General features: G+C 36.6%; 1 protein-coding gene across 2 annotated transcripts in view; it reads left to right on the top strand.

Moving 5' to 3' along the window:
• COG6 (component of oligomeric golgi complex 6) overlaps nt 1-18,824 on the top strand; it is a 55,095-nt gene that overhangs the window by 19,917 nt on the left and 16,354 nt on the right. For both annotated transcript variants that reach the window (XM_058045290.1, XM_058045291.1), the window contains exons 9-13: nt 3,264-3,392; nt 3,500-3,591; nt 7,882-7,946; nt 11,768-11,859; nt 13,550-13,667. In XM_058045290.1, the coding sequence (XP_057901273.1) occupies nt 3,264-3,392; nt 3,500-3,591; nt 7,882-7,946; nt 11,768-11,859; nt 13,550-13,667 (496 nt within the window). The remainder of the gene's footprint in view (nt 1-3,263; nt 3,393-3,499; nt 3,592-7,881; nt 7,947-11,767; nt 11,860-13,549; nt 13,668-18,824) is intronic.

Below are 18,824 nucleotides of genomic sequence, written 5' to 3'. Positions count from 1 at the left end.
TATTATCAAAATTGCAGCACTGGTGCTTTACATTTTAAATCTCAAGATTTAGTTTATTCCCTTACAAAAATTTTTGTATACCTTTAAGTAACAAATTGCTGAGTTCATAATGTAGAAATTAAGTCACAGGAGAAAATAATTTTAATTAGTTTTTTTGTGTATTAGCACTCTTGTGTGAACTAAACACTTTCCCTCCAAATCACTGCCCTTGCTTCTGATAAAGATTGTGATTCACTTGGGTGAAAGTGAGTAAGATGGAGAAGGATGAGAGTTTAGAACCAACTCTACAAATTCTTGTTTCCTTATATTGACTTACCAACTAAAAGTGTCAGAAGGCCTGCACTATGGATGGACTTTTTGGAACTGCAGTCAGTAGGGGATGTAAAAGAAACATTTCAAAATGGTTTTCACTTCCTGGCTCTAACAGAAAAATTGAGAACTGTTTCCTAGAAAATGCACGGAGACATAGCTGAAAGCAGTGTTCCTCTTCCATCATCCACACAGGTTTAAAAAGGTTTCTTTTTTCCTCTTTCCCCAGTGATCATTACTGTATATTTTTAACATTAAAGCTGGGTTGAAAAACATCCAAATGTTTTCTTCTCTGAACATGAGTATGTGTAATAACATAGTAGTAAATATTGTGTTCTAGTGTAAATAATAGTTATTGCCGAATTTTTTAACATGCAGCATTTTATAATGGTTATACCCTGTTCTACTGAGAGCAAAGGGAAAATTAGTAGTTTCCTTTTTAAAACAAAATTATAATTTTGAATGCTGTTTTCAGAACTAATAATGATCACAAGATCTGTTTCATGGCTGTATATTTAATGATCTATTGTATACCTGCTTGTTAGAGAGGAAAAAAAGGGCAAACTGGTTTCTAGAGATGCTTGAGATTTTTCACTCCAGTACTGCTCCTTCTAGACAGTGGGCAGTTGTCAGATGCTAGATCTCTTCTACTTTTAGTTGCATTATTTTTGTAAGTAGTAATTTATTAGAATTTTTGTTAGACTTCTATCAATTGCAGATATTTACTCTCCAGCTTAGCAAGTACAGTGTATGAGGAAAAACACTTCCAACAGAAATTTCCAGATTTTTCAGTATGCTCTTTCCTCACCTCTTTAATAGAATAATTAGGATTTAAAAGAACAATACTGAAGGTTCCCTCTGACTTTTTATAGCAGAGTAGAAATCTAATTGAATTAATGCCAAATATTTTTGAAGCCATGTATTGTTTTCTTTTATATTTTGTTTTCTACATCTATTAAAAGTGAATGTACTGCTTATTAAGTGCAGACTTAAATAAGTCAGTGAATAAGATTCTTTTTATTAGTATTATTTTATATATATATATATTCCTCTGCTGAGTGTCATTGGTAAGTGACACCATGCTCACTTATTGACAATTTTCAGTTACATTGGAAAAATAAATTGTAATGTGTATTTTCTTTCTCTCCTTTTTAGTTTGTATGTTCTTCAAACATGCAAACTTAAATTAGTTTAAAAAAAATAGAAGTGTTCTGTGGCTTGCAGATATAACTGGGATGTTACCAGCTTTCGTTTCCCATCCTTCACTTGCTTTCATGCCTCAATGTCAACAGAAAGGTAGCCTGCTCTAAAAATTAGCCATGTGTAGTTATCAGCACCTCCTCTACCACCAGCAAGCCATTTGAGATAATACATTCTGGGCTATAATTGTTCATCCATTAAATATCCAGCTACAATTGCTTTGATTAAAATCAGTGAACAACTGTCAGATGAATATGAGTCTGTTCCCCTTAGCCATGTGGTAGCCTAGAAGGCAGAAGCCTTGTGTTGCAGTGCAATAAATTGCTGTGTCTGTCAGTCAGCTGGATCTTATGCAAACAGGAGTCCCACACCTGTCAAATATGCTTATGTGTACAAAAATTGAAAAGCTGAGTTTTCATGTATTTAATTCTGGGGGTAAGGGAATGGGAGAGTCAAGGAGCAGTTCTCTTTAGTGTCTGTTGAGAGGAATCAAGAAGATCATGGAGTATGCTGAGTTGGAAGAGACCCACAAGGATCATGAAGTCCAGCTCCTGGCCCTGCAAAGCACCATCCCCAAGAGTGACAGTATGTGCCTGAGAGCATTGTCCAAACACTTCCTGAGCTCTGTCAGGTTTGATACTGTGATCAGTTCTGCTGGGGAACCTCTTCCAGTGCCCAGCCACGCTCTGGGTGAAGAATTTTTTCTTTAATATCCATCCAAAACCTTGCCTGACACAACTTCTGGCCATTCCCTTGGATCCTGTCACTGGTCACCACAGAGAAGAGATCAGTGCCTGTCTCTTGCCCTCATGAGGAAGCTGTAACTGCAGTGAGGTCTCCCCTCAGTCTCCTCCAGGAGGAACACACCAAGTGATGTCAGCCACTCCTCATGCAGCTTCCCCTCCAGGCCCTTCACCATCCTTGTGGCTCTCTTTTGAACAAACTCTAACATCTTTATGTCTTCTTTATATTGTGGCACCCAAAACTGCCCCCAGCACTTGAAGTGAGGCTGCCTCAGTGCAGAGCAGAGTGAGACAATCCCCTCCCTTTCCTGGCTGGCAATGCAGTGCCTGATGCCCTGCAAGACACTGCAGAAGCAGTCACTTCACTTTCTTCTCTCACCCCCTTTTCTTTCTTCAGTAATATTAACCTGATCCTGGAAAGACTGTGGCCTCTGCCAATGCTCCTGTGTGGGAAACACAATGCCAAGTACTTCTTTCAGTCTATTTTGCAATGGTACCAGAGGAGGCATACTAGAAAAAATGTTCAAATTCAGTAGAAAAACTCCACAAATAATAATCTGACAGGTAATTAATTTAGTGTGGAAACTAAGAGCTATCCAACCAAGAAAGAAGAAAAGGACAGTGTATATTTGTGTGTGTGTGTGTATATATATATATATATATATATATATATATATATAAAAGACTATATATTGCAGCACCTGTCTGCAATATCAGAAGTCTTGTCTCATCCTACCTCATCCTACGCATTTGCTCTAGAGCAGACAGGCAGGTGACAACATAAAATTTGTCTTCTTTTCTCCTGTTTGTCAGATGTACCATAGACAGAGCAGGATGATAGAAATTCTGACATCATCACATGGTTTTGAATGCTTTATAGTAGAAGCATTGATGCAAGATTTCTAGAACTATAAAAATGTTTACTTGAATTAGCTGTGAGGCTGAACTAATCAACTGTGGTGAGGCAGACTGGGGTTTTTTTTTTAACCTGTTTTCATGTTTCAATAACAGATACACGTTGGATGAGTTTGGGACAGCTAGAAGGAGTGCTGTGGTCCGTGGCTTTATAGATGCTCTTACTAGAGGAGGTCTGGGAGGTACTCCCCGCCCTATTGAAATGCACTCTCACGATCCTCTGAGGTACAGTACTAACAAGAATGTAATGAAATAACCCTTCTTTTGTTGGCATTTTGAATTCCTGACACCATAAACCACTAATTTACACAGAAATTTCCGTCTTTGTGTAGGTATGTAGGAGACATGCTGGCCTGGTTGCATCAAGCTACAGCATCTGAAAAAGAACACTTAGAAGCTATGTTAAAGCTTGTGACTATTCAAGGTAGTACTGGTTTTAAAACATAAATTGTGAAGTGATAGTAAGTCTGTGATAAGAAAGTGTGACTGATTTCTTAGGCTGAGCTTCAGTTGCAAGTCTGAGTTTAAATTTTCCTAAAAATAATCTCAGAATAGCTGGTGGTTGCATTCTACCAAAAGAGAGCCTGTAACAAAAGAATAGTGTTTCAAAATGCACTCATTTTATTTTACTGTACTTACAATAGATTTACATTAGATTTACAAAGGGACATTTTAGGATGTAGTTGAGAGTTCAGAAATTTTTTGTCATTTATATGAATGCATATCTCTTTGAAAACATTACATATTATGTTGAGGATTTTCATTATGCCTTTACTCTTTTGTTTAGTTTTTCTTTATAAAATATAATTCCTTGTTTCTGTAAGTCTCTTTGTTCTACAGGGAAAATGGAATTTTCATCTGTCATTTAACATCATTCCAGATTTATGGAGGTTGACATAAGCCACTCACAAATAGGTGGAGCTTTTTAATATGAAAACTCTCCTTCAGTTCAGAACTGCAGATTCTCATGCTTAGTCTTCAGCCTCTTTGCTTTGTTTTCAGTAGATTGAAGTTATACTTTAAAGACTTATCCTGTAGAAGCTTTAGTATGATTTGCCACCATAGTTTCAAAGATTTTTTTTATAAATTAGCATGTGTACTCAATTGTAACAAACTCATTGTAAGAACTTATATGTGATAAATATCTGATGAGCTCTTCAGATTGTATGTCTCAATCCTACTCTGGGTTTTAAAGTGAATATGTATTCTGATTTTCCTTACTGCTGTAAGTATTAATTGCCTTCCCTTATTATTGTTATATGAGAAAAGGAGGATGTTCAGGAACTGTTGTTAATCAAACTGGAGGAATGCTGGTTTTTAGGTACAGTTACAGTGTACTGTGGAAGTGAATTGAATACTGTTTGCTGACAGTATTTCAGGGAGACAGGAAAGCAGACCTCATGATGGTTTTATGGTAGAGAAAAAGACATGGCAGTTCTTTGTAGATGACTGACCAATGCTTCTGCTGTAACTGGGGAGCCCTTCAGGACAAGCTCCATTTACATGGAGTGTGTAAATGTGTCTGGTTCTGCTGTGGGCTGGGCTTCTGCTGCTGTGCTTTGTTCTGAAATTCTTCCACTTCTTTGTGTAGTGCTTTGCTTAACTGTGAAGTTCTTTGGCCTCCTGACAGGATGTTGGCCTGAGGTGGTATGACCATGGAATGAGATATATTTAGAGCATTTCAGCCACAGAGCAAGATACTTGATAATATAGAGAATATAAATATTTGGGGGAGAGATTTTCAACAAAAAGTCACCAGGACAAAACCTTTTTCTGGAAAGACTGGTATAAACAAGAGATTCCGTATTTCAGTCTGAAGGAAAAATATGTTTTCCTAAGCTCTCCTGGAGTGGGTCTGCTATCACTGTTGCACAGTTTTCAAGAAATATGAAGAGGAATTCTTCCTTTCATGCTGGGAGCAACAAACTGGGAGCTTAGGAGATGCTGTCTGTAACTGTTCCTCTGTGTTTTGGGGGAAATTTTTTTGATGACCAGGATAGTGATGTGATAAGGTCTGTAAGACAAAACAGTACTTAATAAGATACCACTGGATTTAACAAGAAACAGTTATGGGCAGTGCAACCCCAAAGTACCCTGAGATTATCTGTTCTTTATAAATTCAGGTCCTGAGTTGGTAGTTAGAACAGCATCTCTGGTACTGAAAAACTCAAGCTGAATTTTCTGTGCTGTTGTGCAGTCTTTAGGTGTCTGGCTGTGCAGGCTAGAGTAAAAATTGAGTTAATTTCATGTTGCTATTTAACAAGTGGACATCTCGTTTATTTGCAGTTCGAGATAAGGATAGAGATATGCATCTTCAGACCTAACAAAATTTGAGATCTAATATAAGCATTTCTGGAGACTTTCATCACAAACTGGGATTTTTTCCATTCCCCCATAGAGGGAGCCCAAGCAACTGCCATAGATAAAACACCTACCTGGCTGTCTGAAGTTAGGTCAGTCATATGTTTTCACTTCAATTTCAACTTTAGTAGTTTTTTACAGATGGAACCACTTCTGTTATTTTCCTTCAGGTGTGTCTCTCTGTACTGAATTCAGATTTCTGTTTAAATTCTCTTATAAGCTCTGTGTACTTTCAGGACTGTGGAGAATGTGGTAAATCTCAACTATACAAAAATTTCCTTTCTCAAAAAACAACCAAAAAAAAAAAGGCCACTTGTATACCTGTTGGTGGATATGGTCCCACTGCATGAAAAATGGTACATGTGGAACTTCTTTTTTTGAGAAACGTTTCCGTCCCAGTTTTTACTTTAAAGTGACCAAACTATGTAGCCCATAAGCAGAGTGTGCAAGGATGGTTTTTTAAAAGTTTTAAAATGTTAAGCTTGCAAAAATTAGCTGTTTCAGATTAACCTGACCAAAAATGCTATTAAAAATTTAAGTGCTGAAAACACATTCAGAGAAGTTTAACTCTTTTGCTGGACAAGCATAAAGCACCTGGCTTTCCTCTTCAGAGTTTAGGTATTCGATAGCTAGCAGGAGCCTCCCAAGAGAAATCTTCTCTTGCAAGGAATTGAGAATTGCAGGCATTTTAAGAGATGCAGTGGAAACCCATTCTTTGTGGAGTTACAGGAACCCAGATGGAGAACAGAAGCTAAACAAAGTCAAAAAAAGATGTCTCCTTTTATAGAAGGACAGTCAGAGAAAAATTATATATGGTGTAGCAAGGAGTTGGAAGTGTATCTTCAGTTATGAGCTGTATTCTAAAACTTATTTTGGACCTTTGAGAATTGTTTATTCTGTAATTCTTTTATGTCAAACTTGCACCACTTATATAACCCATTTTGCTGGAAGATTTCACTGCTTTTGGAATCCAGAATTCTAATTGGACATGAAAATACATGCGAAGGCACAAGCATGTGGTATCTCAAAATTTTTATTCCATGTCCTTTAGTATTCAAGCTTGTATATTTTTTGAGCTAAAATTTTCATACCCAACAACTTGTTTTTAAGTCAATCTGGTCTAGATACACTATTGCAAATATGTGCTAGGTACTTGTTACATTGATGAGCAGTACAAGTGAAGTGTGACTGTTCCTACTAAAAATGTGTCAATTGTTAAGGTCTATCTGGGAGCTAGCCATTAGGTAAAAGAGCGCGCACGCTGTGGTTTGTAAACTTGCTTTTTGCCTTGATATCAGTACTCAAGTATATAAGTGTATTTTTATTACCTTACCAATTCAGTATGTTGAAATTCTTACAGCCACCACACTGAATTCAGTTGTTACTGCTTATATGGCTTTTCATGTAACTTAGTGTAAAGAGGCATTGGCACAGATCTCTGATCTTTCATTATTTTTACTCTCTGAGTTAATCTGTCTCACTCTGAAATAAGCAAAATATAGCTTCGGGTCACCTGATTTCTGTCACATGTCACAGTCAGTTTGTTTACTTTCATTGCATGGGTCCCATCTGAAGATGAACTCCTGTTGACAAGTTTTAAATTAGAATTAAAGTATTGCTTTCTCCATAAATCTGTTCTGAGTTGTTACTGAAGTGAGAGCTTGAAGATCTGTTGCTTTCAGCTTGATTGATTTATGACAGCACTGGTTGCCATGCAACAATTCATTTGTGTTTCGTGCTAAGATAGGGCAATATTCTCCTTTGTACGTGGTTCTGTGGAAGATGAGTTTCAATTGCTGCTGGGGAGGAAGCGTTTGCCAGCGCTGCAGCACGCAGCAGTGTGGATGGAGGTACACATGTCGCTTCATTAGTAGCAGCACCACGAGCTCGTCAGTGAGCAGCGCTGACAGACACGTGTGTTTGCCAGTCAGGCCTTGCAAACGGGCTGTGCTGCTGCTCCTCGAGTGTCTCACCAGCCTGGTGGTTTTTTGGGTGTTTTTCTAGTTTAATTTCATGAAGTGCTAATATTGAGCCTTACTGAGATAGCTTCTTGCTAAATCATTTATTCTTCCCCTTGCTGCTTCTACCTCAGATTCCCACGCACTGTGTTGCCCTAGGAAGCAATTGCACAGCAAAAGGTAATGACTCCAGGACTGTTTTGCCGTGCAGCTATTTCTTAATGGTTAGATTGGAGGTACAGTGGAGGTGTGAACTAGCTGTGTGGAGAAAAGAACACACAGTTCATAATGCTTTTTATGGAGGAGTACCTCCTACATTTGTTTATTTGTTTTATAATCTGAAGAAAAGAGAATTACATTTGCATAATCTTAGCATGTGTTTGCATTAACTATAGGTGTGGAAGAAAATATTCAAGAAGTAGTTGGGCACATCACAGAAGGTGTCTGCAGGCCTCTAAAGGTGAAGTATTTTGTTTTCCTTAGCACTCTAAATACAAAAGCTGTTCTGTCGTGTTTTTTCGGAACTTGTGCTCCATCTCTTCAGTGTATTTTCATTGCCCTTGGTTAAGAATTAGATTGTTGACTTCTGAAGGATTTTTTCTCAAATTAAAGATTCCTTTGTTCATAGATGTCTGGTTTATAATAGTCATATAAGGAGGGATACTAGGATGCTAAATTTGAGTCTTGATTTTGGTTTACTTTTCCTATGTTGAGGAGTACTGATGTATAAAATTACAGGTTTTTGGTAACTGTATGGGAATAGCTGTTGTGGTGGTAGTAGTCAAATGAAAAATCCATGTAATTTACTAACATGTTTTTCATAGTGATCATTATGCTTAGGGAAGAGTGTACAGGTTGTGTAGTTGTGCCAGACTTCTGTAGGATAGTTTCCTTGCCTGTTTGTAAATATACTAAGGACTTACTGAGCCATAACTTCTTTGTATATAATAGATTTCAATAGATGTTTACTTGCATGAACATGTCAAATGGATATAAACTATTGATATTCACAACATATTGTTCAGGAGGGAAGTGAACATTTCAGCTCTAGTGTGAAAAGCCAGTTCCTTTTGTGGTTTGTGGGGGGTTTTTTTGGGTTTGTTTTAATAACTCCTGCTCTTGTATTTTAAAGACACCATGAAAAATTGTTTCCTAATTACCATCTTTATGCTACCTCAGTTTTTTGTATTTGTCACATCTTTCTATACTTGTCTTTTTTTCAGACTACAGCCTTAGTAAGTTTAGGGGACACGTGATAGAAATCGTTGATGATGATCCATCAAATGATTGCCTGACTTGTGTATTGTATGTGCTTCACTTAAGCACTGAAGTAATCAAAGTGATGAAGCTGATACCAATTATTGCCTGACTGTGCAGTGTATAAATCCAGGTGGTTTTAAAGCAAAAGCTACTCTGCCTCAATATGATTATAATAAATTTCTCTTAGGATTCTGTAACTATAACAACCGTATCCACTTGACAAATACTCAGTTTCAAATGTGAGCAGCTAGTTTTTGGATACTGCACATAAGTTTGTGATAAGAAAAGGATAAGGTCTGGAGAGAGGTAAAATTCAAAAAAGTGACATTTAGAAAGTCAGAGAATTACAGAAGAATTGAGATTAGAAAGGGCATTTGGAGGTCACTTGGTCCAAACTCCCAATTGAGACTGGACCACCTAGAGCTGGTTGCCCAGGACTATGTCCTTGTGACTTTTAAATACTTCAAGGATGGAGGCTCCACAGCCTCGCTGGGCAGCATATGCCAGTGCTCAGCCACCTACCTGCACAGTAAAATAAAAAATGTTCCCAGATGTTCAGACAGAATCTCTTGTATTTCAGTTTTGTGCCTGTTGCTACAGAATTATGATCATCCTTCACAACCTTTTTGTTTTTGGTCTGTTGGAAGACGCCTGTCCTAATAGGACAGTCACCACAGCTTTGTTTTTTTGGAAGATATTTCCAAACTTTCTGTACTCTTGAATCAGTTCTGTTAATACTGAATGCTGATGTTTGAGTTCAGTATTTCTGTGCATGCCAGCAAAGTAATTAGGAATGAAACTCCTGTGTAAGTCAGAGGAAGTTTTGGTGTTGATCTGAGTGCTTATGATTTTTATAGTTAAATACACAGTAACTTTAATTTCAGTTGCCAAACTCTTTACACTTAATGCTGGTAGTCTCTTTAGAAATAATCCCCTGAAATATTGTTGTTGGTTAGTTAGTTAGTTAGTTAGTTACTGTGCTAGTAAAAAAAATCCTAAAAAAAACAATTAAAGACTTCCCATTGTATTCTGTATTTTAATAGAATGCAACTTACATTAATTCACTGACAGTCTAGACTTTCCAGTAAAAAGTATGAAACACTTATTGTTTCCTGACGGGAAAGGAAAAAAAAAAAAAGTGGAAAAAATCCTGCCTGAGAAGCCCCCAAGCAGAAGAGCCTTGAGACAATGCATAATAGGTAATTAGATAATTACAAGCCACCATGTTCAGAGGAACAACAGTAACTGATTCAGTTTGGAGGAGTCTTTTCTACAATATATTGTAGAATGGTTATGCTTACATGCAGTCTAAATTGCCCACATTTCTTACTGATAGTTGATTTGTGTTTTAGGCACTTAAGTGACTCTTGAATACTCCCTAGTGGTAAATCTTAGCACAGGCCTCTCATTTCAGTTGGAGGTAGGAGAATCCTAAAAAACATTTATATTAAACTCCTCAGCTTTTCCATAACATTTAAGATGAGTTCAAAGCAAAATGTCTTTGATGCCCTATGTGGACTGCAGGTAGTCTTTTATGGTCAGCTAAGAACAGGACATACCGTACTGAAAAATAGTAAGAGCTCTGAATCCAAAGCTTCCCCAAACAGATTAGGTTGTATCACTTGCAAATTTTGGCCCTCCAGTGCAGTGAAGACTTCTATATGGGAAGCAGCAGTTCTTCTTTTCCCACTTTGTCTTTTTAATTTTTATTTTTCTCTCGTGATCCTAAAATCTTTTTTTTCCCCTTTTCTTCTGCCTGTTCTCTTGTTCACTTTTTAATTATTTTATTTACTTTCAGTTACTCCTTTTTTTTTGTTAATGTGTTGTTTTCCCTCTTTTTCCCCTGCCTGCCTTATTCTCTTTTGCTGTACAACTAGAATGTACTCAGTATTCATGCCCACAGGTAACACTGGAGACACTTTTAGGTGACACTGGAGACATATATTTGTATATAGACCTCTGTATATACAAACACATTGAAGAGCAATGTTCACCTTTGTGTTGAAATAAACTTCGTGCATTAAATATTGTGAATAAGAGTTAAAAAGTATTATTTGCTGGTGGGCTGTGAATTAGATGCAAACTGAAAGGATTGAGAGAACATAATCTTGGTTGGTTCTCCCTCCAGCTGGCTCTAAGAAGGGACTGCAGCACACTATGTTCTATTGAACAGCAAATAACTTGGTAGAGTGGGTGGTGGCTGCTGATTTTTGTGTAGCCCTTTCATACTCAGGCACGTGGGAGAGCAGTGCAGGTATAAGTCACTGTCTGCTCTGCTTCATAAGTGCACAAAGATTGACCCTGGAGCAGCTTTCTATTGGACTGGATTGAGACTGTGTGTACCAAGGGGACAAAGGAGACAAGACATCAGCTGTCCAACTGTAAAGACACTCAGCACCATTTTGTTGTGTAGCCTGCATATCCTGGTTGAGATGAACAATCAACGTAGCTGGTTATCAGTTATAAATATTTCTAACTAAATACTGGTAGGAGATATATATGCTCTCCTTTCAGGGAAGAATTTATTCATCCAGGTAAAATTTGTTTCTTAGGCAAAATACCTCATATTTTGGTGTTCTGAATTTCTGCATGATGGTAGAAATCTACTGCTGTAGTTTAATGATTCTGCAGCATTGCAACTATTCTTGCTATTCAGTGCTGGGGAAGACTCCGTAGTATGTATGTATTTGTATTAATCCATAAAATTCTCTCAGTATTTTTAAATTTCCAATAACATCAGAAGTCTGTAGGGACTGTAGGATTTTTGGAAGGGTTTTTGGATTTGTAGGTTTTCTTTTTTTAAGTGTGCATATACCTTTGTGTTTTCTGCCCAGATGCTTGGCAGCCCAGAAGCACTTCAGTTCAAGCCAAACATTAAAGTTAACTGGACATTCTCTTCTAAAATTTATTTCTAACTGAATTTATTTTTCAAAAATCAGAGATATATTGCCTATAAAGTCATAAAAGGCTGGCTTTCAGAATTTATGACCAGAAGAATGTTTGTATTTGTTCCTGCTACAGGTTAGAATTGAGCAGGTGATTGTTGCCGAGCCAGGAGCAGTTTTACTGTACAAGATTTCTAATTTGCTCAAGTTCTACCACCATACAATCAGGTATGCAAAATTACAAAATATGTTAAAAATGCCTTTTCCCCCTAATTGTATATGTAAGAACAAATCTGCTAGGAAGACTACTTTTGTTGCTTAGTTGCTGCTCTCCACTATGACATCAAGTAGAAACATATGGAATAATCAGCAGAAACCATTTACCCATTGCCATTCCTCAGTTCATATCAAAACTGCTTTGGAATACAGCATAAATTTGGCACAATAACTGTTTCTTCATTGTTCTGTGTAGATTCAAATAGTGTACAAAAAAACTCTCCACAACATTTCATATGACAAAGTCCCCTTTGAGAAAATGTTACTAAATAAAATTTCTTCAGATTTTTGGGATTTTTTTGGGTTTGTTTGTTTTTTGTTGTTGTTTTTGTTTTGGTTTTTTTTAAATAGTTGTGTTTTGATAACTTTTTTTCCCTAATTATGTACTCCCTTATCTCACTGTTGAAGATGCACTGATCACCTTCCAACCTCTTAGAGACCACTAGGAATACCGGAACTGGAGGAAAGCCAGAGCTGCTAATTTATATATCATTTATATGTTGTGGCATATGCTGTAGTTCATGTTGGTTAGAAAGAGCAGTAGGAGAAAAATCTCCCTCCACAGCCCTGGACTGAACTGCTGAGAATTTGAAGCATTAATATTACTAGTATGAGCTTCTCTATCTGAAAATACTTCAGATGTTGGGCAGGCTGGGATAAGTGGTTCTTGGGCATCTCCCAGCTTATTTAAATTCCTCAACTGTGGTGGCAGGACTACTGTAGAACACATGTAATGCCTATTCTTAATTTTATTGTACAAAAATCCTGGAATATTTTGGTCTTGTTTTTCTGTCTCCAAAATTAGCATTTCCCCATGGTTATGAAGCTTGGTGCAATTGAAAATATGATGTTAAAATGGAAGATCTTAGTCAGTCTTATCTGTTGGTTTCTGTCTTGTTAACAGCACAATGTTTAAAGACCACTTAAGTACCTTCTACTAGCTGAATAATTTCCTCTGCGTAGGGAAGGTGCATCTTACTAATAAAAGGAAAAATCAGTTTGAAAAATTATGTATTAAACACAAGATTGCAATCTGAAAATTGAGATAGAGGTTTAGTCCTATTATGACCCAATGAATTTTCACTGACAGTTTGGGACTTAAAAGTGCAATTCCTATAGCCAGAGGGAGGTTTATATCTGTGAGAGCAGCATAGTCCTGTAGTGCCATTTGAAGGTTATGTGGTGTCTGTGCTGTGTGATAGTTTAACACTCAGAATAGCAAGGCATTAATTCTTACAGTTTTGGGGTTACCCAGCATCCCAGTGCAGAAATGAGAGAGGTAATGCTATCCCTAACAGGCAGTATGATAGAATATTGTTAACCCTTTTTGTTGTGTAATTTGTTTTTGATAACAGAAGTAGATTTATTGCATAAGAAAGCAAAAATCTGGTAAATTTTAGTGCTCTACAAAAAAGTGTGCCAGTTTGATAGCCTGTGTTTAATATTTGCTTAATGACATACTTGATGATGCTTGTTCTTACAGTCAGCTTATCTCTTAGCCACTATGGAGAATTGTTCCCTGTAATTATTTGTTCTAAATTTTAAACTTTGAAAATAATATTTTTTAAAATTATATTTAAGTATCTGACTATCATGTTGTTTCCCCTTTAGATTCATTAAATAGTTTTAATTTTTTTTTCAGTGGTATTGTAGGAAACAATGCAGCCACACTGTTGACAACAATTGAAGAAATGCATTTGTTGAGCAAGAAAATATTCTTTAATAGCCTGAGTCTTCATGCAAGTAAACTAATGGACAAGGTTTGTTTTAAAATTGTACATCTTTCATGTTTCAAAACATGCTTGCATTTCCCTGTTGTCTAGTAAGATTACTAGGTAAATAGCTGGTTTATATGTCAGCTTTTCCTAAAGTTGAAGTCTTGTATTTTCAATATTTTAGTCATAGAACTACATTACAAACTTGCTGTTTATATTTTAATTCTAATAATGGTGGAGGTTTTGTAGATAAGTGTCTAAAATCCTGTGGTTAGCAACATTCTTTGGCAGAACAGTTTACATATTTTTAAAATCTACAAGAAGAAACAAAAGTAAGAAATTTTCTTAAGTGCAATAGAGCAAAGTCAAACGATTGAGCTGTATCATTTGTATTAATGCATCATCAGATCACTAGTTAATTGTGCATCATTCCTTTTTTGAAGTTTCAAGGTATATCCCAAAATGATAAGCTAAGTAAAAAAAAAAAAAATTTGGCTTTTCTGACAAAAATATGGAAAAAAATCTTCATTTTCCAGAAACTATTCTTTGTGCAGACTTGTAATTTGGTGGCCACTCAGTTAGGTTTTCTGAGTTTTGTCAGTATTGTTCTGTGATTCCAAATGAATTTTCTCATTCAGCACAGTTTGTCTGGTCCTAATTTCCTGTCTTTCTGCAGGAGATGGGGAATGACTTTCTCAAAGAAGCAGTTGTTCCTCCTCTTCTATCCCAGATACCCCAGTGACCCCTTTCAGTGGTTTCATTTGTTCATTGGTTACTCCTTAGCTGCTACCACCCACAGTCCATACTGCTAAAGTCCTCTTAATGCATTGTTGCTGTCAGGTATTTCCATTTGAATGCAGGATCTTACAGTTCCTTTGCTATTAATGCTTCTTCAAGGATCAGCTAAAGCTGTTCCTAAAGCATGCAATGGACAAGGACAACATGAATTTACCAAAAAACATTTTATTTCCTAATATGTAAGCTAGAATAAAGTTGTGTAAATTTTCCATATATGAAAAGAAATCAGTGATGGACCATAGGAAAAATGTGTGACTGCTCTTTGCTTACAAAGTGCTTAAAAAAAATTCTTGGCTTGAAAACATCTCTTTATTCATCTCCTTTTTATTTATTTATCCTGTTGAGTATTACATCTATACTTAATTAAGATCCAGCATGATTTTCCTACTTGTGTAACTCACAGTCTGTGAGGTGTTGTTTTGGGTGATACACTGTTTTCAGCTTGGAAATGTGTAGAAATCAGAAGAAGGATGATAAAGGAATTACGATCCCCTAGTCAACAGTGTGTGTTCTTTCTGTTGTCACTGTGAGAAGGTTGTGTATTACTCTTTGCCCTTCTAGTTCCCCTTCCCTTAGCCCCCAGTCTGGATGTAACTGGTTCTAGATGCTGTCATTGTTTTATAAAGTAGTCAAATTTGCTTTTACTGGCCCTAAATGAAGGCAGTGATTGCCCTGCCACCTTCAGTGGTGTTTTATTACAAGTAATGAATGACATAGCAAGCCTACCATGTAATGGGGAAAGATCATAATATTGCTCTTTCTCAGAAACACATTTATAAATCAAATCTGAAATGTCGACAATATTACATTGCCTTTGTGCCCTATGAAGATCTTTCCTCAGAATATAATTGAGGTCAAAAGCTTAAAGAGATTTAGAGGACTGTTAGATATATGGGTAACGAAGGCTTCCACAATTATTTATTAATCTGTTAATAAATGTGAGGTTAAATGTGAGGTAACTCTATGTCTGAGAAGAAGTATTCCTGTTTTAATGTGTAGTCCTTGTAACTGAGCTTTTGATAGTCCTCCGTAGCACCTCATATTATTACCCTTTGTGAGTGGATTACTGAATTGATAGAATGATGTCTTATCTCTTCATGACTGAAATTAGTTTTTCTTCATAAAAAGTACAAAATTTATAGACTGATTACACTTAGAGAAACATTATTTTCCATGTGATAAAGATGTTTCTTTTATCATAAATTTAATTCTCTTGTTGCTTAGTTTTTGTGTTAGTGTACAGATAGCAGGTTTTATGCCTTTTCATTTGTCTTTGTAAATTTAGTAGTGAATGTCACAATGCCTTTACATTTTGAGGAAACTGAAGGTTGCTTTTTACCGTGCATGTTTTAATGTGTGTTCAGACCAAAATTGTGTATATGTATTAGGATTTTCTTCACATCCCAGCTTTTTCCAGTTTCTTGCCTGTTATGAATGTAATGCAATTGCTTCCAGATATTTTTTTTATTTTCAGAGAAGATTACCCCCTGGAAGATAGACCTTTTGTGCTTACATAGGCAGTTACAGAAGCTTCATTGCTGTTCGTGTTGTGCAGCTAGAGAATATTCGCTGGGAAAATTAGTAAATTATTTTTCACTCGAACAGTCTGGGAATTATGGTTTCTTACTTCAATTTAGATTATGCATCTTAAGGCATTGATAAGCCTGTTTCAAAGAATAACAATTGTCCAATACTTTGATTAAAATATGATCCTTAAGATAATTTGAATAATTTTGGAAATACATTAAAATGCAAATGGAATATTCTGAAGTAAAAATACTTCTATTTCTATATGTTTAAGTGCCTCTTCTGTTTAGATTATTGGAAAATGGTGAATAGCCTGTCAAGTAGACAATTTTAACAGTAATATTTCCTCAATGTCATCTGTTGTTGCTGATAATTCTCTTTTTTAATATCTACATTTTATCTAGTAGTTGATAGACCAGAATATGATTTAAGCAAATCTTTCACTTAAGTATAGCTAGTTTGGAACATTTTTTAGACAAAGCAGGTTTCATTAAATATGCTAACTCCTCAAGATTCCAGCCTTAGAATGCAGACAAATGACCGGGTGGTAATTGGATGTCCTCATCGCCACAGACAATTTAATTCCCTAGATTATTGATTATCCTGAGTTGAGCATTGTCTTCAATCTGCCTGGGATTTAATTTCTAAAGCACAGTGGGAAACTGAGACTTCAGGCTGTTCTTTCTAGGACAAGAAAATAGCTTCTTCTTCACATCTATTTTTGAGAAGAGTCCCATATTACATAAGGAGTGTCACTAGTGTGGAGGTGTATGGAAGCTTTTAGGCAGTCTTAGATCAGGATTTTCTCTCTTGGTTGTCAAGCCATCGGTGTAAATGATAGAGGGAAATCCCTGGTTACTTCAGAATACTTACTGGTTTGCCCAGAAGCACTTTGCTATGAACTTTTTTTTCATTACATAAGAAAATCTCAAGCATCCTGGTTGGAATCTGAAAATAAAATAGTCAGCAGCTCTAAACTTCAAACTGTTTGTTCTGAGAAAGGTTTTTTTATGGTGTTCTCATTCTGGCTTCTCAGGTAACTCTGTTTGAGCTGAAATCCCTGTGACAGAAATATTCAGCAGACTGCTGGAAAGCAGATCCATTGTTATCAAAGAAATGCAGTGCACAAGGGAGTCTCTTTGGTTCTGACACTTCTTGGAACCTGTCACAAAGATTGGTAACAGTTGTTGCAAAGCCACTTTTTTTTTAGGGTTTAAAATTCCATTCCTGGCTTTGAGATTCTCAGGCTGCTGTAGAGCTCATTGTTGACATCCTACAGAAGCTGTGCATCACCAGCCTCCTCCTGTGTCACTGAAGGTTTGGTGCATCAGCTCACTGCAGATGCTGTCTCTCCTTTGCCTTAGTGGCTCTTACCCTTCAGAGCCAGTGTTGGGGATTCTTGCCAGTACTTTCTAGTTCTGGTAGCAATTGATTTGTTCTGGATCTTGGTTGAACTAGAATGGTTTTTTGCCAGTATTGGGGTCCTTATGCTGAAAAATTGTGTCTGTATTTGTTACTTTTTAGCTTTTTTGGACCCAGCCATGGGTCTACCAAGAGTGCTAGTAAAGTGGATCAGAATTATCATTAAAGTCCTTATGTATCCTTTTCCATGTTTCTTATCACTCTGTGCTTATAAAACAAATGTATAGGAATTCAGGATTGTGCTTGTGTTACTCGTTGTCTGATTCTAAGAACAGCCCATTACAGATGACCTCTTTACAGAAGATTATAAATCCAGGAGAAAACAGTGAATGAAAATAATCGTCAGAATGACAGAAACTGTTTCAGTGAAACTGGAAGTAAAGTTCAGAGTACCTAATGGAGTGGAGTGGATGGACTGCTCTTGCAGTCCCCTCAGTATGGGAGTTATTTAATATCATGAATCCATTGGTGAGGCATTTTAACAAGTGTGTTAGACCAACTGATGTCAGCATGTTTTATTGGACCACCTGTTAAATTAGGAGAGTGGGAATTTTCAAGCCCACATGTCCTTCCTTTGGTTTCGCTAGTGTTCCAGAACAATTATTAAAGGAAAGAATAATTGCAAACATTTAATAAAATGGAATGAGAATTATCATAAGGGCACTAATGAAGATTGTGCCAAACTCCAGTCATCTGCTGTCTGAGCTGTTAGAAGACTATTAGTAGAGTATCCCAAATTAAGTTTTGGAATTGTTATTCCTTATTGCTCTTCTTTTTAGAGTAGATGTATGCTAATTAAATGCTGTGATTGCATTATCTTTAAAGTTTGTCAGTGAGAGAGATATTAAAACGTTGCATGGGAATAATTGTAAACTTGTCCTTCATAATTTGATTCCTGCCAGAATGAAACCTATTAGGTTTCTGGGAAATCAGATGTGGGGCAGATTGAATAAGACTGATTATTATGGTTGTGTTCTGAATGCTATTGTACTTTTAAATGGATCCATGAGAGCAAAGCAAAACCTAGTTATCTTTTTCTCCAAGACCAGCTTGATAGCTGAAAAGAAAAGCATGCCATTAGGCATTCTACTTTGTTGACCTCTGTAGGATCCTAATAGGACCAGAAAATCTTAAAACAGCTTCTCTGATACGACACGCGCTCAGGTTTCTTGGAGTGGTGGTGAAAATTGTCTCAGCTGAGGAGAATGGACTCTGCAGTTGATGCTGCTCAGTGTTAACTGACAGCATGAAAAATTCATAACATTTTTGCAAGGTTCTCCTCTGTAGTACTTAGGACCTAGGCAGTGGGTTTTTTTAAAAGACTGTATTTAAAGCTGATTAGGCTCTTATAAAAGCCACTAACCTTCCATTTGAGACTTGTAAGTAGGGCTTTCTCTGTGGAGTTCTGTGTTTTAAATTACCATTTTGTTTTATTTGGTAGTAGTATCACAGAAA

This window comes from Melospiza georgiana, chromosome 2, assembly GCF_028018845.1.
Source record: "Melospiza georgiana isolate bMelGeo1 chromosome 2, bMelGeo1.pri, whole genome shotgun sequence".
Classification (NCBI taxonomy): Eukaryota; Metazoa; Chordata; class Aves; order Passeriformes; family Passerellidae; genus Melospiza; species Melospiza georgiana.
This window is presented reverse-complemented; position numbering and strand designations above follow the sequence as displayed.